At 45.1% G+C, this 22985-nt stretch overlaps 1 protein-coding gene across 1 annotated transcript in view; it reads left to right on the top strand.

Moving 5' to 3' along the window:
- Positions 1 to 22750, top strand: part of LOC118771758 (anoctamin-2-like) — a 30435-nt gene extending 7685 nt beyond the window's left edge. Inside the window, exons 7-24 of the mRNA XM_036519778.1 lie at positions 138 to 193; positions 359 to 409; positions 635 to 699; positions 846 to 980; positions 1129 to 1289; positions 2560 to 2642; positions 3589 to 3672; positions 9895 to 9969; positions 10214 to 10415; positions 11641 to 11752; positions 12737 to 12794; positions 13186 to 13286; positions 16541 to 16677; positions 17532 to 17684; positions 18042 to 18094; positions 18780 to 18961; positions 21413 to 21518; positions 21867 to 22750. Coding sequence (XP_036375671.1) covers positions 138 to 193; positions 359 to 409; positions 635 to 699; positions 846 to 980; positions 1129 to 1289; positions 2560 to 2642; positions 3589 to 3672; positions 9895 to 9969; positions 10214 to 10415; positions 11641 to 11752; positions 12737 to 12794; positions 13186 to 13286; positions 16541 to 16677; positions 17532 to 17684; positions 18042 to 18094; positions 18780 to 18961; positions 21413 to 21518; positions 21867 to 22187 — 2135 coding nt within the window. The 3' untranslated portion in view covers positions 22188 to 22750. The remainder of the gene's footprint in view (positions 1 to 137; positions 194 to 358; positions 410 to 634; positions 700 to 845; positions 981 to 1128; positions 1290 to 2559; positions 2643 to 3588; positions 3673 to 9894; positions 9970 to 10213; positions 10416 to 11640; positions 11753 to 12736; positions 12795 to 13185; positions 13287 to 16540; positions 16678 to 17531; positions 17685 to 18041; positions 18095 to 18779; positions 18962 to 21412; positions 21519 to 21866) is intronic.
- Positions 22751 to 22985: the final 235 nt, after the last annotated feature.

Raw genomic sequence — 22985 nt, 5'->3', positions numbered from 1 at the left:
AACCTCGTTTTCTGTGTTCTCCACACCAAAGAAGGGGGGGATTATTTTTCTCTTGAAGTGAATGCAGTAGGAAGCAGAATTGTGTTTAGGAAATTTTACGGTACGGTAAAGCTGACAGTGCTGTGCTTTCTCCTCAGGTATAAGCACTTTGATCGCCAAAGGCGTCTATGACTCTGCCTTCCCTCTACATGATGTGAGTGAAGACTTCTGTTCCTTTCCCAAATGCAGTGAAAATGAAACCCTTGTTCATTTTGCCCCCCCTCCCACAGTCATAACTGTGGTGGTTTGTAGTATGGACAGTTGATTTCATTGTTGGTTTGCTTTAGGACAGTATATTCACAGTAACGCTCCCCCACAGGGTGACTTTAAGAGCACTGGTGAGGCAGAGGCAGAGAAAAATGACAGACAGGTGGGTATAGTGTGTGTTTGTGTGTGGTTGGTGGGGAAAAATCGTGAATAGGTAATGAGTTATATATCTGTATATTGGTTTTGTGTAGTTTTATACAGAAACATTTTGAATGAAAAGGTAAAATGTGTTCCTTTCAGCTTAGAGATTTTAGACGCTTTGGAAATATTTTATAATTTAACTTGCTGGAAATATTGTGCTTACAGTGCAATCTCGTTATGCCTGCAGCTCCTGCATGATGAATGGGCTCGATATGGAGCCTTTTACAAGTACCAGCCTGTCGATCTCATCAGGTACCAGAACCTTCTGTCCACCATGTCTGAACACTGCCACCCTGTGGACAGTGCAGTCCACATCATGCATTTGGTCATCGGTTTCATCTTTGGCACCTGAACCTGCCTTTTGTTGGCTGATGCATTCGTGTGATCTTTGCCCCCAGGAAGTATTTTGGGGAGAAGATTGGCCTGTACTTTGCCTGGCTGGGTGTCTATACTCAGCTGCTCATCCCAGCCTCTGTGGTGGGTGTCATTGTCTTCTTCTACGGATGCGCCACTGTGGACAGCAACGTGCCCAGGTGTGTGTGTGTCTGTGTCTCTGACCACGAGAGAGAGAGAGAGACAATATGCTACAGTGTAATGTGATGCAGTGTAACTTCAGAAATGCAACACCAGTGCTGTGTTGGTGTGCAGTTCTTGCGGTGTAAAACTAATTTCCTCCCCCAGCATGGAGATGTGTGACGAGCGGCAGAACTTCACCATGTGTCCGCTGTGTGACGGAGCGTGCGACTATTGGCACCTCAGCACGGCATGTGGCACCGCCCGGGCCAGCCACCTCTTCGACAACCCTGCCACCGTCTTCTTCGCCATCTTCATGTCCCTCTGGGGTATGGTGACCGGGTTGCTTCACTTCACATCAGCTTTTTCGCTTTCAGAGCATCTCTGTGTGTCTCTGAGCTCAGTGTGTTTCAATGTGAGAGAGGATCCAGACCCTCTGTGTAGCTGCAATAAATGAATTTGCCCTGTAAGTGCCACTGACCTGGTGTGCGTGTGTGGGTCTGCATGTGTGCATGTGTGTGCATGTGTGTGCGTGTGTGTGTGTGTGTGTGTGTGTGTGCGTGTGTGTGTGTGTGTGTGTATATGGTTTTCAAAATCATTCAAACCATCTCCGCTGTGCATGCTGAATTTTCACTTGCTCTGGAAGTGGCAGGGATGATTATTGAATAGGGCCACTATTACAGTAGTGCGCGGGAGTTTGCTTCATTGTGCTCCTTGATGTGCTCCTCAGGGGGTGGGCATTGTAGCAGGTTAACCCACGCACATCAAAGCCAGCTCTAAATGGCACTGATGTGGTTCTATCTAGGGTGACTGACAGCTTCCATTGTTACATGCCTTAGATCAAGCCCGGCACTATGAGGGTGCTTAGGGGTGCACTGCACCCCCAGACGGACCTCAGTGCACCCCCAGTTGTGTCCTTGTATCCCGATGTCTACATAGTATTTTCTCCTGGCGGCGAGCCTGCCTTAGATACAGCTATTTAGTTCATTCATTTAGTTTGTTCATTCTATTCAGTGAGTTCAGTTTATTACGTAGCTGGAGGTGTATAACCGCCGGATTAACACATAGACACACCATTCCTACAGGTGATACGATGTGTTGCACTGTCAGTAGTCCTTCATGGGGCAGTGACTTGCATTCAGAGATAAGCCCCCACACCCTTTTGGGACTGCAGTTACCCAGCTGTGAATGGCAGGGCATCGGGTTACACCCCGACTCATCACCGATGCCAGTCAAACCGATCTCCGGTCCCGCTCTGATGCTCCAGCTCGTCTTACTGAGCGTCTGTGCGTGGGAGAGAGCGTCGCTCCTCAGACACAGGGAACGGGGGCATAAATTGTTTATGATCAGTTCCACTGCACCCCTGCAGAGCAGTCTGCTTTATTAAGCTCCATCCCTGCTTCTACTCAAGTTACTTACTGCATATGGATTGGTGAAAGTGTCGTCTTTGTCCATTCTTGTGCATACGTGCGCGTGATTGTATGTGCTTGTGTGCATATATCCATAGGGGTGTGTGTGTGTGTGTGTGTGTGTGTGCGCGCGGTAGGTGGGGATGTGACCCCCCCCCCCCTGACAGGACATCTTTCTTTCTCTCTCTAGCTGCCATGTTCCTGGAGCACTGGAAGCGCAGGCAGATCAGCCTGAACTACAGCTGGGACCTCACCGGGATGGAAGAAGAGGAGGTGAGAGAGTCTGACCTCTGACCTCTCAGCCTGAGCGGATCACTGATGTTCAGAGGGGAATCTCTGCACATTGGTAGAAATATTGTTTGAGTGTGTCATGCTGCAGATTCTGCACGGTCACTGATGTTTAAAGTTTGCGAATGGGCTGATAAGGTGAATGCCCGTCAATGAGACGTGCCATCCATATAATTTAGATCAGTGAATCTGCAGAGCATTACACTCAAAAATCTGGCCCCTGTAATCATGACAGTTTGAATTACAGTTGGGGTTATTTAAAGACATGAATTAAATGACTAGATGACTGACTGATTGAAATGCCTAGTTTCAAACCTCAAAGTGTATTGTCCTTAAGTCTGGGTGGGAAATTGACGCTTTCTCTGTTGCCATTAATTTTTGAGTTCCATTTTGTCAGACCATCTGCAAAAGGTAGGAGCAAAGATGGGAGGTCTCAGCTTAAAAGTTTCTTGAGTGTCCACTTTGTGGTTCAGTTGTATGTTTCCCTAAGGGTCAGAGCAGAGTGTGCTGTTTGGCTTGGTTTTGGTTACCTGTTCACCCAGCAGGACAGTGTTTGAGCCATGTGGAGGTTTGGCCCTGATTTGCAGTTTGAATTCCTGTCAGATTAAGATATATGATTGTTGCAGTGCTTTGAATAGAGTGTTTTTAATACTTAGGTTTTACATGATTGCATTATCTTACCTTACATGAAAGTAAATGTTTTATTTTCTCTTTTAAATTGCAATTCTCCTCAAGGAGCGAGTGAAGGTTTGGAGTTTTTGTTTCTAAACAGTAGCTCTCTCGGTATTTTGGTTGAGCTCTTCCCCTGAAGTGTAGGTAGATCTGCCCCCTGCTGTTTGGTTTGAGTACAATTCCGTGTGCCTATCTGGAGATGATCTCATTGCCCCACCCACTTAGTTACGGAACTGAAAAACTTGTTTTTCTTCCATAGGAGCATCCACGACCCAAATATGAAACCCTCCTCCTTCAGAAGAGACAGAGGAAGAGGAGAGCAAAAAAGAAGAGCAAATCAGAGGTGAGATGCAGGGATGAATTCAGGTGTTTATGCACAGACAGGGGAGAGTAGGCCCCTTTCAAATCTCAATGTGGACTCTGTTAGCGTTCATACTCCTTGCACAGGTGCGCTGAAGGTGTGAGTGTAGAAGAAAGATTTTCACTTAAACCCTTAACCACCTCCTGTTCTGGCCTTAGAAACTGATTTGCATGTTCATGTTTAATGCACTTCCATATGGGACTTATTTTGGAAACTCCTGCAGGTCATGCCTTCAGCGACCGGAACTTGATACCACAGTTTGAGAACATCGGTGGTAATGCCAGCCCATCATGCAGTGCGTTTTCTGCGGACAGCTGGTGTGTAGGTGACAAGTGCCTAGGTGAAGGCTGTAGAACCATGGCACTTCATTCTGTGGGAATCTCACCGCTCTTAGTCAGGGCTGTTTATATAGTGTGACATGTAATGTTTTTTTTTTTTAATCAGATGAACATATTCAAGCTCAGGCTCTGAGGGAGTGTCTCAGAGTTTTCACCCTGCTTGGAAGGTTACATTTTCAGCTCCCAGCTATTTGTATGTTTTTCAGTTTGTGTTACAGGGCAGGCGGTCACACCCAGTTGTGTCACCGTCTCAGCGGGGACTCAGGCACAGAGGACTAACACAGAGAGTATTCCTGTCACAGCCAGTTTAGCCAAATTAGCATAGCAGTAATCCACATTATTAACCTAATCCATCCTCGTATTTCAGTATTCCCTGGCCCAGTTTAGTCATGTAATCAACTGATTGTTACACATTGAATCCAGGACAATGTCTCAACGGGTCATCTTGCAGGAGTTTTTGTGGTTGTTGTTGTTAGCCTAAGGACAAAGAAGCTGCTCACAGAGTAGGACTAAGGAGAGCTTCTGCAAGTGCTCACAAGCATCTCGGAGTGACTCAGTTCCATTTACGTGTGCTTAAAATTCCATCATGCCTGCTGCCTTCTTTCTGTGTACCTGACTGCTCTGGTGCTGCAGTGTAAAATAACGATCAGTCTCATTTTTCATGCTGCTGACAGTTAAACTCTATGCGCCCTACAGAGGGATAATCAGCTACATGTATTCAGTTGGCTTTATCTCCATGGTAACACAAAAGTTCTTTCTACAGGCAGTGAAAAGCATTTAGCATCTTCTGGCTTCGGGCTTCTGATTGGAGGGCTGTGCTCAGCCAAGGCTGCAAAAGCTTGCTGTCTGCAGGGCCACACCCAGGAGTGTGGCAGCCCAGAGTGACGGGTGTGTGACGGGCTTGTTCTCTGTCTTTCAGTCTGACAGGGGCATGGAGGAGAGAGTGGACATGGGGAAGGAGAAATGGAGACAGAGATTACTGTCTGCCATGAGCGGAGCGCTGCTGGTAACCCTTCCCCCCTCGCTGGGCCCTCTGCATGCCTCCCTGTCCTTTCCTATTTCCTCCGCACCTTACTCTGCTTCCCATTGGGCCGTCCCTCTAAGTGGGCGGTCCCTTCTGGTGTTTCCTCTATGGTTTGGGTGTGGCTCTGCATGCATTCACAGGTCCCCGCACTGCCCTCTGCTGGGAGAGAATGGGAACTGCCTCTAGGACCCAGCACCTGGTGTCATACAGGATTTCAGATAGTGGGGCTGGACTTGCTTGAATGCCTTGGAAAGCTATTGCAAAGCATGTTTTTGAAATGTTGAATTCTGGGATCACACAATAGTCTTCATGTGCAGTTCTGTACTGTATATTTGTCTCTCCTGCTGTAGTCAAACTTAGATCTGCTTGTCCCTGGAGGCGCAGGTATTTTATGTTGCACAGAACGAAAGAGATTTGGATTGCTGCTGACCAAGCGAGCTTTTGATTAGTCTGTAGTTGGTACATGCTCTGTAAATTCAGGTGCTGTTAGCTTTGTGCAGAATCCTTCAGAATGCTGTAGTCTGTAACAATTTTCCACGTGGAAGTCAGAGAGGTGGGTCAGGAGGAGGCAGTGTAAATAGCAGCACTGCCATTCTAAAGCTCTAATCCTCTTAGTGAAGTGAAGCTGCACATGAGGGTAATTTCATTAGATCAGTTTACCTGCAGAGGTGTAAACCCACTGGTCATTTGACATCTGGGGATTGCACACCGTCATTAAGGGAACTGAATCCATTTTGTGCAGACATGCCCTTTCTGTGATGCAGACACCTCTCAGATGGCTGCAGTCAGAGAGATGTGCCTATGGTAAAAAAAATATATATATTTGAAAAATTCTCTGCTTCAGATTTCATGGTTTTTTTTTTTTTGCTTTTGTGGTTATTTGTAACCCATGGGATGTTTCATGTTTTCAATTTTTCTGCCAACAACTCAGCAAAGGGATATATTATTAAGTGCTGTATTTACCATATTAAATGCGTAGTGCAGTGCATGATAGGATCAAAGGCTAGGGTGTGTAATGCAGTGTGAGAAGGGACTTGTAGTGTAGTGCTCACAGGGATTTGTAGTCCAGCACATGCAAAGAGTTGTAGTACAGTGTGTACAGGGATTTGTGGTCCTCTGTGTGCTGGGATTTGTAGTGCAGTGCATGCTGGGATGTGTCATGCAGTATGTGCTGGGATGATGTTAAAGAATAACCGCGTATTCTCGGGAGATCACAGTGCAGAGAAAACCCCTATGAGTCTCAGGGCAGTTATGATTACCATGACTGTTAAAGCAAATTTAAATTAGAATTTTTTCGTGCAGTTTCTCCTTTCTCTCTGTAATCAGTAACCCTATTGTGGCAGAATGTGTGTCCACTGTCCCTCAGACTATGGGAGTCATATATCTGCCCGCTAGGTTGGCAGTCTGCTGTGCTTCTGCTGGTAAGGTAGGGGGTTTGGAGTCAGTGCCAGCTGAACTGCAGTTACCGGAACTGGCCAGGTATACCCATGGAAATTCAATCAAAGTTTGTACCATCATCTTGAACAGCACGGTGCCACTTAAACCTGAATGTGGCAACTGAGATGTGGGCAAAAGTCCAAAATCTGTGTCATGATCATGTAATGGCCCAGATTCTGTTGCTATATAAGACTGATCACTAGATGGAGCCACACCCAAGGGCCATGAGCTCATAAGTGGGTCTTTTCTCAGCAGAACCTGGCCAGACCACAGACAGTAACTCTGACCTCTGAAGTATTGCCATGGAGACCTGCAACACACGACTCAATTCCCGTTCAAAAAAAGGAAAAGAAAATTGGAAATTTCCCACAGAACAGGGAGCTTAAAATGCCGTATTTCTTTTCAAACAGCTACATTAATTTGATGCAGTCCTTGGAGACTTTTATACCAAAAACAGAAACAAATGCAGTACTACTGTCTATACTGGAAAGTTAATGTTTTAACTGGTCTCTTTTGGGCCACATTTATTCTTTGAGAATTCAGTACTTTCTCTCTAACACTCTTGCTCTTTCTTGCTCATAGATGTCTTCAAACTGTACCGTTACCTTTTATATGAGTTTGTTGATGTGTTTTCTCATAGGTTAGATCTCAAGCACTTCAAAATCCTAGGTATTTTTCGACCGTACCATTTATTGCCCAAATACTTGTCAAATACAAGTGTAATCATTTTCTTAGTAATTTACAAAGATGGAAAAGTGCAATGGTCCCAGTATTAACCCCTGTGAAACACCTCTTGCAATGTCCATAGGTTTAGACTGACGCACCTTTGCGTCAAATTGGTTTCTGTTGCATATGGCAGTCATCCTTGGAATGAATACATGGCGTTTTATTATTATTATTTTGAAAAGATAATTGTTTTCAGCTTGTCATGAAATCATATATTTATTCGAATGCTTTGGTAACATCAGTGGATATACCACTTGTAATTTCTGTGCTGAGTCTCATTAATTGTTTTTCCTAGGGCTGTTGGAGTAGAGTGGGTGAATGATGGCCTCCTTGCTACTAGATGGTGCTTGTTACCTTCAAAATATTTTAGAATTAACTTGTTAGACTTACTGAAGATCTTTCTTCTGCCATTTCCCATGGAAAAGAAATGACAGGGAACAGGACAGTGATGACATTCTTATCCATGTCACAGGTTTTGTGACTGTGTCCTCAGGGTGGGGTTAAAGTGATGTCATATACGTGCCATGTCCTCAGTTCACATCTACATTTTGCTACTCTAAATAGGGGAAACTGGATTCAGCTGCATATTGTAAATACCTCTGGGCAGCTAGTTAAGTTTCATGACCTAATTAAACTCTGGGCATTTTTCCCTCTCGTGACCATTTTCTGCTTCTAGACCACAGAAGGCAGAATAGGGACCATTGATAAGAGAGAGACCCCACAGAGACACACAGAATGGGGTGGTGCCTTGCAAGGCACCAGATGCACCTTTATACAGTTTGAAATAGCCTGAGAATTGTTAATGTTAACGTTACAGACCTATTTAAAACAGATCCACAAGAAATCCCAGGGTTGGGCCATACAGTTCAAGTCTGCGCAGATTTAAAAGGTAGGATGTGTTACATAGGCTCGGATCTCCTCATCCTACCACTCATTTAGGACCATCTAGAGACTCATCAGTGACCTGTGAGTGGTGCCGGAGAGGAATGTATCCATTCTCTGTTTTCTCCCATGTGGTGCACGGTGAGGCTTGCAGACACAACCATTGGCTGCGCAGGAGTGTAAAGGCAGATTGCAATTGTCATGCTTCAGCCCTCCCACAAGAGTGTAGAGTACATTGCAATGGGGCAAACGTGATGTGCATTAAGTATGAGATTCCAAAGTTAAGGTACAAAGGGGAGGGGGCATGAGGAAAATAAACATTCACAAGACTAGCCCAAGGAAAGCTGCTTAGTTGGATGCACCACGCACGCTCTAAGATACTCCCTTACAATGGCCAGCGTAAATATTTTGTCAGTACAGCTAAATGCTTTCTCTGGGAGCCATTTGCTAATAGAACTGCCATCCTTAACTGCTTTTTAAATCCAAGGTTTTTGTGCTTGTAAACATTCATGTAATTAACAATTGAAAGCTGTTAATATTAGGTAACACTTCTTGAAATACTTTTACGTAATTGTATAATGCATTGTAAACATTGTCCTGAGGATACAGTGCATAAATATATTAAACAGCTTATAACATTAGACATGTGACTAAATGTTAAGTTGTTAATGTCCTAAAGCTTGTCTTTACATTTTTCATTGCCTTGTCAGTTGTTAAATATAAAATAGTCACAATGTTTATGCAGACTGTCAACAAGGGTTATGTCGTGTTGAGCCGAAGAGACGGAGCTGATGAGGTGTTATTAATGATTCATAAGGCCCCCAAAGGTATGAGCTCCTGTCCCAATGAAAGAGTCAGTGTGCACAAACAGCTCAATCCACCCAATCAGAAGTCTCCACCTCTCTGCCTCTGCTGCTTGCTGTTAGGATGCCTACAGCGCCACCTAGTGGGTGTGGGAGGCAGAGGCATGCTGGGAGTCTGCTGGTGTGTTTTTTTTTTTTTTTTTTTTAGTGATCCTTATTATTTTTCATTGCCATGGTTGCTGTATTTTTATTGCTTTTATCATGTCATGCCTATCTAGATCTGTGGATTTGTGAAGTAATGACTTTGGGAATGTTCATGAAGTATAAAATCAAAAACAGGCCAGATATTTCAAGGCGCAGACTGCAGCTAAGTGAGAGAAGGTTAGGTGGTGGCTGTGGGATTCAGGACAGATGGAGCAGTGAGAGTGGGCAGGACTGACGTCACGGCCTGGCTGCTACCTCTTTTTTCGGGGGCGTTTTGTGGACATGTGACACATTTCTCATGCCTTCATCTTTGATCCCAGACACGTGGAAGATCTGTGCACTCCCCCTCTGTGGGGAGGTGTGTGGCAGTGTCACGGAACACCCATGGGACTATTGGAATGACTTGGCCTCTGTGCTAGAATGTTCTGAAGCTGTAGAAGACTCTCCTGGCCACGAAAAGGGATCTGATTGGAGGAGGAAATAGAACACAGGCTGCCAACCTGCAGATTTCATCACCTGTCAGCCAGTGTTTGGCCCTCCAGGTTAACTTGCCCATTCATGCAGGTGCCGCAGGTGTTGGGTGACCTCAGGTGATGACACAGAAAGGGGCAGTACTGAACTGTGTTAAATATCAGAACGGTTCAGCAGCAGCGTCTGACTCAGGGGGAAAAAGACATCCTTTCATATCCGGTATAAATAGAGTCACACACTTGCCCCATATCTGCTTGCTGGTATTTGTGTTGATGTGTCTGAGTATTAATGAAAGTGCATTTTTATCCCATAAACACAGCCAGGAAATGAGAAGCTGACATGGAAAGACCGGATGCCTGGATACATAATCAACATCTCCTCCATCTTATTCATGGTAGGTCACACGCTTGGCGTATTGTGCTTCTGCCCGTTTTATCCTGTTTCTGAGCAGTATATCAATCCTCCCCTCTTCTGCTCTCCTATCTACCTCTCTACTTCTCTCTCTCTCTTTCTCCATCTCCTTCTCTGTCTTCCTCTCATTTCAGTGTGGTTAACCTCTGCTGAGTTCAGTTCAACCTCAGTTCAGTTCAGCTAAAGCTCAGTTCAGCTAAAACTCAGTTCCCTTCTCTCCTTCTCAGTTTGGCCTGACGTTCTCAGCTGTGTTTGGCGTCATCATCTACCGGATCACCACCTCAGCCCTGCTGGCCATGAGTCCCGACCCAGAGCTCAAGCACAACGTGCGCGTGACCGTCACTGCGACCGCCGTCATCATCAACCTGGTGGTCATCCTGATCCTGGACGAGATCTACGGCAACGTGGCGGTGTGGCTGACCGAGCTCGGTGAGATGACCGCTCCGAGCCCCACTGACCAACCCATCGCTCTGTCCTGTTGCTACCCATCCGCCAGAGCCAGGCTTAACACTCTTGAAGGAGAGATGATCAGTGCTTTACTCTCTCTTCATGAAGTCCAAACGAAGTGATGACTGTAGTTTTGGAAATAACAATAATAGAACTAAATAATAATAATGTGTGTGGATGTTCCAAGGGGTGGCAGTGTAGCATGGTGGGAAGCAGGTTGCTGCACCAAAAGGTTGCTGGTTTGATTCCCCACTGGGGCACTACCCTTGGGCAAGGTACTTATCCCAGAATTGCCTCAGCTAAAAGATAATAATGTAGTGTAATGTAATGAAGCTCTGCCCAAAACCTTTCCCGGGGTTTAGCATCTCGGAGAACCAGCTAAAATGCTCAGTAGTGCAACTTGTGACCATCACCCGCTGAGAAAGCCACAGCACTCATAGCTACCCCCCTCCTTCCAAATGCAATCTTCTGCGGAGTATCAGTGATGAGAACTCATTTCTGCTTCTTCCTGGGAGACTGAAAATGCTAGGTCTCAACTGGCTTGGAGTGGTATCTTATCAAAACAGACTTTAATAAATTGAAGCCTCTTGGGAAGTGTGGTAGAAAATATTTATTTTGCAGTTTTTTTTCATATTAGGAGCAGTGTAGTGACTCTAGAGTGCTGAGGCCGTATTCCACAGGCACCTAATTGTCCTGCACATCCGTTGCTGTGGATTTGCTGTGTGGCTGTGTGTGTACAGTATTGTAGTTTATTGTTTGTATTGCTTTCCTCATTGAGCAGAGGACTAATCTGCTACGTCTGACAGAGGCTGCCATGAAAAGTGCAGGTCACAGTAATCCGGCCAGGGCTTACAGCGTGTGGGGGTGGGCATTAATCACGGCTCTGAGCCAGGTGTTCCACAGGGGTGTGCAGAAGGGGATTACTCCAAGGAGGGCACAGCTGGAAGGGGGGGGGCCTGGAGGTGAGGGGCAGGGGCAAAGGTCAGGGAAAGTTAAGAGGTAGAGCTGAGGACAACAAGATTTAGAGAATCTCGGTGTGAATTTTCTGTGATGTGCACAGAGCAGGCCAGACACCTGGGTGGATAGACCATGACACTGAAGGCCAGAAGTGACAGAGGTCGATGAGATTCCAGTTAAAGGTCAAAGGTCATTGCACTTGATTACTGTTAAACTGATATGCCACTTTTGGCGTGGCGTGTTCCTGCAGAGATCCCCAAAACGGAGTCAGATTTTGAGGAGCGTCTGATCCTGAAGGCTTTTCTCCTGAAGTTCATGAACGCATATGCACCAATCTTCTATGTGGCCTTTTTCAAGGGAAGGTAAGGAGATGTCTGCCACTCCCCACTGGTGGACACACCTGCGTAACACACCTCTAACAATAAAATTGTTGAGACTTCACAAAATTTGGAAGCAAAGAACAGTGAATGTAGTGGGTCACTTAAACATATCACTATAATATACACCCTTACCCACACCTGTAGCAGGAGTCTTTCTCAGCCATATCATCTGCTCAAATTCCAAGAACATGCATTTGGTCTCAGTAGAGAGAGAGTCAGCTTTCCATCCTGTTTTGTATGCCGGGCTTAGTGGACGTATTATCATAAAGAAATGAAAAATGCTTTTTTTTTAACCCCTTTATTGAATTTGTGTCAGTTGGTAAAGTTACAGAAAAGGTTCATATGCAAAAAGCACATGAGGTGTGTTTGCTGATGGGCTTCAAGCTCTGTGATAATGTAGGGAATCTCAGCATCATGAGCAGCTTCCTGCTCTTTCCTGTGCAATAGAGGACCATACTGTAACGCAGATCCAAACCAAAAAGTCTGGATACGAGGCCTCAGACGTTCCAGTCTTGACAAAAACAATAACCTGATTCTTTAAAATCTGAAAGAGGAGGAAATCCCCATAGATTTTCTGCTTATTCAGGGTTGGCTGCATTTCACACAATTCAGTTCTCTTTCCGTGATTATTCCATGTTTGGAAATCGGGGGTTCTAGCTTTTATCGCAGAAGGCATGCCTTTTTTGGCTGAGCTTTAGTATGGATGAGAGGGCTCACTAGATGAATGAAATCAGATTTGCCTGATTTCTACTGAATACTGAATATTCCTATTACCAGAGGAAACACCCTGCCACCTTATCACAAAACAGTGTGATGGGACAGAACATAGACATGGGTTTGCCCCATAGACAGAGCTCTACAGTACTGCAGCAGAACCCAAAAACTCAACATTCCCTTTGTGATTGTGTGCAAGAATGAACCAAACCAAACCCAACAGACTGCAAGTCCTAGGTTTCTTTTTCACAGGTTTGCCGGCCGACCGGGGGACTATGTCTATGTCTTTAATGACTACCGTATGGAGGAGGTGAGATCTGTCTGAACAGAGTGCTGTTTCAACATTATTATCATTAGGAGTAGTGGCAGGAGAAGTCATCATTAACCTTTTTGATGAGTTGTCAAACATGATCATTAAATAATTAATGGCAAGAACAAACACAACCACTATTACACAATTAGCAAGCACAGTCACAGCCTCCTACCCTAATATCCTGCAGAGATGTAATGGAAATCAGTGCAGAAAAGGATGTGCTCATTTTAATACAAGTACACAATTCCAGATATGGCATGTTCTGAAACATAGTTAGTACTGAACTCTCAGTATCTGGATATCTGGATATCAGCTCTTTAATGTGTGTGTGTGTGTGTGTGTGTGTGTGTGTGTGTGTGTGTGTATGTGTGTGCGTTCCCTATGTCAGTGTGCTCCTGGAGGCTGTCTGATTGAGCTCTGCATTCAGCTCAGCATCATCATGTTGGGGAAGCAGCTGATTCAGAACAACATCTTTGAGATAGGCATCCCGTAAGTACAGTGCTCTCTCTCTCTCTAGCTGTCGCTCTCACGCACACACACACACACACACAAACTTACAAAGCATTTGCACTACAATACATTTCTCATCCGTGTCACTGCCTTCCTGCTCACAATGACTCTAGTCTGCACAGTCTCTCTGGTTAGCCAGCTCCTCTAGAGCAGCCTGTCAGGACATCCTGTACTGTAAGGTCTGTGTTTGTCTGCACCCTTTGCTCTAATGAGAGATCATGCCAGGGTGTAAGCCCATTATATGATACTGGTTTGATTTATTTAGTTGTGCCAATGTCTGATGCACTCAGTTTAGTTATAGTGGTCAATGTTTTTAAATTTGGAGGTTTTTTTTTTAGGACTTTTGTTAAGCTTGTGTTAAGGCTAGTTGATCCAGGGGGTCTTTCTCTGGGTAGAGCTGGCTGTTCTGAACTCATTGTGCTGGTAGGAGTGAGTGTCATGCTGAGGCTGTTGGTTTCAGAATTTTGCTGCTCTTTTTTTCCCCCAATAGTGAGTATTAAAAAGAAGAGGCCCAGCTTGGCTCCGCACAGATTGTTGGTAGGGGGTTCCTGTGTTTTTGTGTATTGCAGAATTCCAAATGGAAAATTTAAAGTTGTTCCCCCATTTTCTGACATTGAAGTTAAAGTGTCAGCCCCAAATTTCATTGCTACATAGAAAGATTGGCTGGAAAACACTGTGAACACTATAGCCAAATTGCTTATTGCAAATCTTTTATTGTGCTTTCTTATAGCATTGTAGGCTCCTGGTGATTTTTTCATAAATGCATTTATGGATGTTTGGAAGCGCTCTGATGCCCTGGTGATCAGGCCAAGGGAAATTTTACTTGTGGTCTCTTTTAGTGCTTTGCTTGCTGAAATGAAACCTAGTGCCCTGTGATCTGGGTTAGTACCCAGTGCTAACAGTACTTTGCCCGGTTCTCTGTAAATACTGTCTCTCAGTCTTTGAGTTTTGCCCCCTCTCTTTATCTCTCGCTCACTCATTCTCTCTCTCTCTCTCTCTCTCTCTCTCTCTCTCTCTCTCTCTCTCTCTCTCTCTCTGACACCTAGACCCAAATTCCAGTCACATGCCTGCACAGGGACAGGGTTGCACAACAACTGCACAGATATATGCAAATGAATCAGTAGCTGTTTTGGTGTAGGTGACACACATCAGTGCTGCGTGCTTTCTTCCAGGTGAATTCCTCACAGCTTTGTGTTTGTAATAACTATCTACAACGCCAGGACTAAGGTTTACTCTTCTGCCAGGTGAACTGAGGTGTCTGAGAACCTGCAAACTGGAAGCTGTCAATAATCTGGGAAAGGGCAAATATGAAGATTTAATTATCAGATATTTTCATCTATGACTGGACTAGGTGTTCTTTGTGGTTTATGAAGCCGTAATGGCTCAGACAAGTTAATGGCATTCATTTTGCCAACTTTCCTGCACTAGTACAATGGTGGAGGTGAGCTCGTCTGGCTTCAGGGTCTGCGGTCTAGTTTCTTTGTTTGTTTGAAAAGTGGGAGGAGAGGTTGGAGCATATAAATTTACCATAACATGACAACGTACCATAATAGGTGACACATAACTCACGGGTAACGAACGGTTGAACTATGTAAAAATATTCCCTTCCTTCTTGCAGTATTGCTGTCCTGAATTAGTCCATTTGATTAGTTTGGCTTGTTCATGGGGAAACTGGGAGTGGTGGAGGGAGTGACTTCAGAATGGTCGAAATTTCTTTAAGATGGACATGAAATTCATCAGTACCTTGCATTGTCATGGTCACTATAAATGGTCAGTGATCTGTACAAGTTGAAATATGGCTATAAACAAATTCACAAAAAGCTGAATCTTCCTCTTTTCACTGTAGAGTGTGTTGAATTTAGTGATACTGCTACAGTGTCCAACTGTGCCAGGAAGATGATGCATGTGTATCTCGCCGCTGTGGGTTGTGAGACAAGCGTTTTGGGAGGTAACTGTGAATTCAAAGGCAGCAGCTGGAGGTTTGTGAAACAAAACAGCCTCTTATAGAGTCAAAAAATAATCCATTCAAAATAGCACACCTGAATCTTTCATTCATGGCTGAGTTGCAATGAAGCCACCTTTTCTGAATGCAAGCCAAAAAGAGAAGGAAAATTGTCTGATTGACAACTGGAAACATGTCTCATGGTCATATCAAATGAAAATTGGGCTTTTTGGACATGTTGAGCACAAAGTTTTAAAATCCAGGCTAATTTGGATGCCATTGAAGGTTAAATAGTATGGGAGTAATATAATGACATGGTGAGGTATTAGAATGGACCTGTGAATCACAGCTCTGCACACACTGGGGCCTCTTCAGACACTTTAGGTGCACCAGTAAAAAGGGCTCGTGTCCCAGCCAGCACAACCAAACCAAACTACTCCTGCATGAGCTACTTTTTCAGTTATAGTGATGAGAGGGAGTTGGGCTTTCTGTGCCATGTGTTTAAAATGCATCACCCATTTCAAACCAAGTGCGAACCAGAGAAAACCAGCAACAAAGGCCTGCCGGAAGACCCCATCACGTGACCTACATGAGTGACAGGCCCTGCACCGGTTGTCTTACACACATGATTGTTTGTGTGTGCGTGCGTGTGTGCATTTTGTTGCAAATGACCTTGAACAGCTGCTAAATGCGTGCCGTAAGACAGGTGGGGGAAAGCACTCCGGATACAAAGGAATTCATGAAAGAGTAATGTGGAGGAAAAGGGCTGTAATGTCTGCAGCATCAATAATGCAGAGCTGCCTTCACTGCCTTTTACTGGACGTATTACCTGGCGGGAAGGACATGGACCACAGAACAGGGTGTTCAACCTTTAGAGTCGAATATCATGTGACTTTTGCTCCACATGTCACTACCTGTGTGCCACTTTTTTAAATCATGTTTTTCCTTTACCTAGTTGTTTGGAAAATACTGTGTATGCTATATAGGAAGGGAATCCAAAACCACAATGTCTGTATACTGTAGGTCAAATGTAAAACTCTCGACCTGTATCATAACTACCAAGGCTGGTGAGTTTTGAAGACAGGTAAATTTATGGGTGTGTTGTTGTGGTGGCAGTCATGACCTGGGCCTTTAACAGGCAGTGTGGGCAGACAAGCACTTTGAAAATTTTCTTTAACCACCTTTGGTTTAATGACTATAACCACTGATCTTAATTTCAGTATGTTTATCTTTTCCTCTTTGTACTGATGTCGCTCCATATTGATATTGGGTGTGTGTGCGCCCCCTGCAGGAAGCTGAAGAAGCTGTATCGGTCCCTGAAGGATAAAGACTCCGCCCCAGAGGAGACAGATGAACAGGCCCAGCGCTGGCACCTGGACTATAGGCTGGAGCCCTTCCAGGGCCTCACCCCTGAGTACATGGAGATGAGTGAGTGATCCCTATCCCCAAAGCCCTGACTGTTGGGGCCAGGGGAAGGCGGGGCTGGGAGAGTTGCATGTAGTGTGTTAGTTCTACTGCATATGAACCCAGTGTTATGGCACAGGTCTGGGACCCAGTGTTTTTGTACAGGTAGGAGAACTAGTGCTCTGTGAACAGAGAAACATGTTAGTTGTGGAGAACACGTGAGGCTTGGCCAGGTGCCCCTGCAGCACATTCCTCCCATATCAAGAACACCCTGTGTTTAGTGATTACAGACGTTTCGACAGAACGCCCACATTCCCTTATAAGAGGACATTGGGGACACTTAGCTGAAAGGGGAAAAAAGTCAGTTATGAGCCCATCTTCTGACCTGACAAAATGACGCTGTGTTCTCACCAGGTTAACGGTTGAGGTGTCTTAATCCCTCTGTGTTCCATAGCTCAGCACTGCGCTGTCATGCCTCTTCTGGAAACAAGTTTATGTGCACATGGGACAGCTCGTTTTCACAGCAAGAATTTCCAGAGCCTTGTTTATCAGCCTGATCACAGAATTACTACCAAATAGGTGTTACAGAATGTACAATGTGGGTGTGCGCCTGATAAATCAATCACACATATGAAACCTAAATGTGTTTGATTTTTACATTAAAAATATTCTTGTGAATGCCTATGGGTAAGACCACCATGAATATGGGGCAGAATCATTTTAACAGTATTTCTCCTCAGTCCTGGACTTTCTGTTTATTCAACTAATTCAGGTATGGTGTGTGTGATGTGTGTGTTGTGTGTGTGATGTGTGTGTGTGTGTTATGTTTCCTGCAGCTATTCACTTTGCCTCTGTGTCCCTCTCCATCTTTGCTGCAGTTATTCAGTTCGGGTTTGTGTCCCTCTTTGTGGCCTCGTTCCCCCTGGCTCCGCTCTTTGCTCTGTTGAACAACGTCATTGAGATCCGCCTTGACGCCAAGAAATTCATCACTGAGTTGCGGCGACCAGATGCTGTCCGAGCCAAAGACATTGGTAGCTCTCCTCGTTGATATTGAACTGGAAAAGAAATGTCGTGTGATGTCATTGCCGCTAAACAATCTTTCCTTTTCACTGACTCACACACACACCAGGTTAGTTAGTGGCACTTACAGGGCAAATTCATTTATTGAAACTACACAGAGGGCCTAGATCCTTTCATCACATTGAGACACACTAAGTACCTGTAAATCACCCCTGAAGGAACCCTGTCTTGTATGTGTTGCTCTCTCTCTGTTTCTGTGTTCAAACACATTTTTCTCTGTTCTCTCTCATTACAATTCAGATAAGTGACCGCACAAATGTAAGTATTGCCAACACAGTAAATTCTGTTTCTCCTCTCCTCTTCTACAGGGATCTGGTACAATATTCTTAGCGGGATGGGCAAGTTCTCCGTCATCATCAATGTGAGAAGGTTTTTATGCGTCAAAATGGCTTCATTGACATAGCTCACATTTGTTAACCCTTTAGTTACTAGTAGCATTCCATACTTGTTGTTCATTGGGGAGATTAATTTAGCACAAAGGTTGTGAACTTACTGTTTGTAGAATAGTAATTGATGAAGGCTCAATGAAAACAAATTTTGAAAGGAAAGTTACTTTGTCAGTATGCTTCTTACTTAAGCTTGCGTTATCCATTTTTATTAAATTAGCTGTATTAATGCTGATGTGGCTTGATACTTTCATAACCAGGGATATTGTTACCCTTTGCTGAGGTATTAGAAGGGATTTTTCAAGAGCCAGCATGATATTTTTATGGGTCTGGTTGGGAGCTCTAATGACTCTGTTTGTACCTGTGAGACTAAAGAAAGTGAGGACACAGGGTGAATACAAGGCCAGAGGGAGACCACACTGGAAGCTCCAAGAGAAGCCAGCTGGTCTTCATTAAAGATGATTTTATTCATAATTAATGTTTTTCTGTGAGGAATTATGCCATCACTTCAGGGCCAGGACCGAATTAAAACTGACCCACCTGGGGCCAGCGGTCCATTAAGGACTGATAAGAGGCCAGCTCCCTTAGTTTCCGGCGCCTCTGGTGAGTAACGGCTCGGTTTGTCTCTGATCCCTTTGCCTGTCCCCGTCTCCCTCTTAGGCCTTTGTGATCTCCTTCACCTCAGACTTCATCCCTCGCCTCGTCTACCTCTACATGTACAGCGAAACGGGCACCATGCACGGCTTCATCGACCACACCCTCTCCTACTTCAACGTCAGCAACTTCAAGCCAGGCACCGCCCCCGACTTCTCCCAGGCGGACAAGGAGGTTCTCGTGTGCAGGTGAGAGCTTGGTCCTAAAGTCCACAGCGTTTCTGTCAGGCTTCTCCAAACACGTCTTTAAGGCGAAACAGTGCTGTCCTACAACAGCTTCACCATCATGAAGAGTAGCTGCGTTGTATTTACTTCTGCACCACTGTGTAGTCTTCTCCGTGTGTTACACACTGCACAGTACATGCTAACAGTCCTCATCCACAGAGTGTGTTAAACTCACAGACAAGGTAGAAGTCCTCATTCATAGTGCATGATAAACTCGCAGGTATTATAAATAGAACCTCCTCGCAGCATCACTTTGTCCTTTAGTTTGACACAGAAGCCCTGACTTTAAAGGAAATGAAGAAAACGGGGTCATTTGTGAGGTACAAACATAGTGAGCAAGAGAATCACCATTTAACACAGATTTCAGGACTTAAGAGAAACTTGTCATTTCCTAATTTTTTCAGTGATCAGATGCTGAAAAGAAGGGAATTTTGTGCTTTTTGTCCTTTTGCCTGTGTGTGTGTGTGTGTGTGTGTGAGGGTGTTGGGGGGGGGGGGGGGGGCGTTAATTCCAATTTTTATGTTCATTTTTGGAAGGCAGTGTAATATGCTGAAAAGCACAAGCTTTCAGGGACAAAAACCCCAGATTAAAAATGAAGACGGGTACATCTGATCTGAAAAAACATTTTTCATCTGGAAATGATTACTGACAAATTTCCTGGAATCTCGGCACATTAAATAGTAACCCTGGCAACTGTGTATACGTTCTTGATCTCAGTAGGGTCCCTTGGCCAAATTTAAAGTGTATGAAGTGTGAAAACCTGCTGCTTTATACTGGATGAGAACACGCTCAGTAACACGCTCCATTGTCAAGCCTAAACCCCTGTCGTCAATCACATTTACAAAGGAGCCACCATGACCAGACCCTCATCAGTCATATGACCAAGCACAGGTGTGGAGAAGTTACAGGGGGTGAGACTCATTCACAGTGAGCGTCAAACTCACAGACTTAATTTAGGCTTAGAGAGATGAGCATTTATTTTGTAATTACTGGGCATACAGACTGTATGGAGATTAATATGGGAAAAACGGCACTGCTGTTTTCGGAAAATTTGTTCTTCAAACCCTGACCAGGGTAAAGTATAGCACCTATGGAGGAAGCCCTGGACTGTACCCCGCTTCTTCATTGTTTTGTGTTTTAAGCATTGTAATTGCAGATGCAGTTCCCTGACTTCAGGAATCCAAACCAGCCACGTGCAATTCAGGTCAATAACCCTATATGGGAATGGAGTAAAAACGGACTGCTTTAAGTCCCCAGTTCTACTGATTTTGTTTTCATAATTCATATCAAATTGGCAGTCCTTTAGAGGGGGTCAGTGGGTGCAGTTTTTCTTTGCAGAAATATGCTCGGATTGAAGCTACTGCTGTTGAGTTCGCAGAGCAGGATTCACACCTTGGGCTGAAGTTGGATTTTAAAAATACAACAGTCATAGGGGTAGAGTGTGGAGAAAATGTTGATCTTGTATGTCATAAACATTCTGTCAGGGACTCGCATTTGAATGAGTCACTGTGAAAAATGGAGCTGCCATGTTGTGAGGCGTGTAGCAGAGCTGATTTTAAGAGAGAGAGAGCTGAGGAGTGACAAGGCTGTGTTCAGTCCTGCTGCCAGCCTCCTCCTCCCTTATCAGGCTTTTCACATTCTGGCGAGTGATTTTCTGGTCAAAAAGTCTTGGTGTTTGTTGTAGCTGACTGGCTAATGCACAGACACCAGGCTGCCATTCCCGCAAGTGTAATTGTTTAAATAGTTATGTTTAAATTCCTGCTTAAATTGGGACAACCAGCCGCTATTGTGGGCAAGACATATTTTGATTGGTGTATATAATTTGAGGCTTTTATTTTATATGCACAAAAGAGGATTGTGGGAATCCTACAGCAGAGCATCTAATATGTGCTGTAGAAAATTCCAGGTAACTGGACAACGCAGCCACACCAGGGGTCAACATAAGTGATCGAGTGTGTCCTATTGTGCATAATAAACAATGAATGCTCCATTCACCTCGTCTCCCGTGCAATACCTGGGGCAGTGGGCAGGACTAAGAATGAGAAGTCACATTCACTCAGCCCTCCACCACCGAGGTGTACAGGCTGTTATGGGTAGTTTATGATGTATGTTTGTTCCCCCTGACCTGTCACAGTCCTTTTATACCCTGCAGAGTCATGAAGGCTCATGGGTGTGCTGTCTGACTGCAGCGTGGAGCTGGAGCTCTCGTAGGTGCCTGACTCCACAGGCTGTTGTAAGCACGACGTCGTTATGTTCAGAAAAAATCAAGAAAAAAAAAGTCTAGTTAGGGTCAGGGAACATTTTCTTGGTTCAAACACAATGTCGGCCACAGTACCCATACTCACAGTCGCCTGTGGAACTGGTTTGGTTTGGATGCAGTCCTCTCAGCCCTGGCTGTCTCTCTCTCTCCTGCAGGTACAAAGACTACAGAGAGCCGCCCTGGTCCCAGCAAGCCTACCAGTTCTCCAAGCAGTACTGGGCCGTCCTGGCAGCTCGACTCGGTTTCGTCATCCTGTTCCAGGTACAGAGCTGGGTTTGGCCGCTTCTGCGCACACTCTCTGACATTTACAGCACAATAAAAAACTGCTTTTCTCTCGCTTTCCGAATGCAAATTAACACCCTTCCTCCTGTCCTTCTGTCAAATTTGCTTGTCCATTTCTCAGAGCAGGGCACTGATTGTAGTCCCGTTTCCATTTCGGGAAGCCATGTCGGATCAAGTCCAAGCTTGGTGATTGTAATCATATAAACCTTGAGATGCAAACACAGTGGTAACCAGTAACCAGCCAAGCTATTACAGAATGGAGCTCAGTGTTGGTATCTCTCTGCAGGTGCCTGTTAGTCTGAGTGTCCCACTTGCTCTTCCGTACAGAACCTGGTGATGTTCCTGAGCATGCTGGTGGACTGGCTGATCCCGGACGTGCCCAAAGACATCAGCGAGCAGCTGAAGAGAGAGAAGACCATGCTGGTGGACGTCTTCCTGCGTGAGGAGAAGGAGAAGCTCCAGCTCATCCAGAACCTGTTCCTCAAAGACCCGACGGACCAGAGCCGGGCGCCGAGCCAGGGCCCGGCTCAGCCTCTGCAGCAGCAACCCGGGGACACTGCGCCTCGACCCCGCTGCCGCGCCGCCAGCTTCAGCCAGTTCAGCCGGCAGCCGTCGCCCGTGCAGCCAGTGAAGCACACGGAGGTGTGAGCCAGGAGTGCAGCCACACCCGGCGGGGCTGTGTGAGGGACACGTGTTCTGGAGGCCCGGGTAGGCCCGTTGGACTGGGTCGGGGCGCCGTGAGGTCCAGTGTTTTGTTCATGTCACGCTGTGTATGTGCGAGTTTATGTACAGAGCCACACGGTCAGGTCTTCTAATGTTCTTTTTTTTCCCCTTCCTTTTCCTCCATGTCTTCTGCTGAGTCATTTTAAGTCTGGCTGCAACAGGACGTGTTGCACAAATCCTTCCGCCCTCATGACAAGAACCTGAAGCAGGGAGCTGAAAGAGGGAGGTGACAGAGTGAGTTAACAGAGGGAACTAACAGAGGGAGGGGCACGGGAGAAAGGGAGGGATGGAGGAGGTGAGGATACATGGCATCTGACATCTTAGAGTTAAGGAATGGAAATGGGAAAAGGGTTTTGTTGCCCACACTGAAAGATGTGTTCTACTGACTGGACTGTTCTGTTGTGTACGTTGGACTAAACAAACAGATGACAGCATAACTGAGCAATACTTTCCATCCTCTCAGGTAACTCCATCACCTTAGATTTGTATTGTCATGAAAAGAATATTATCAATGTGAAGCATATAAATTAAAAAAATAAATAAATAATGTTTTAAAAATGAAAATATATTAAAGGTGAAAATATTAAAATGTTATTGTTTAAAAAAATGGTGAACATTATTGTAAGCTTTCCTTACTTCTAATGGTAGTGAAATATTAACATCAAATACTAGAGTTGCGCGTGTGTGTGCCTGCGCGTGTGTGATTCCTGTTCTCGGTCTGGG

The sequence above is a fragment of the Megalops cyprinoides genome, chromosome 25 (assembly GCF_013368585.1).
Source record: "Megalops cyprinoides isolate fMegCyp1 chromosome 25, fMegCyp1.pri, whole genome shotgun sequence".
NCBI lineage: Eukaryota > Metazoa > Chordata > Actinopteri > Elopiformes > Megalopidae > Megalops > Megalops cyprinoides.
The sequence above is the reverse complement of the archived record's forward strand: the minus strand, read 5'-3'. Positions and strand labels throughout refer to the sequence as shown.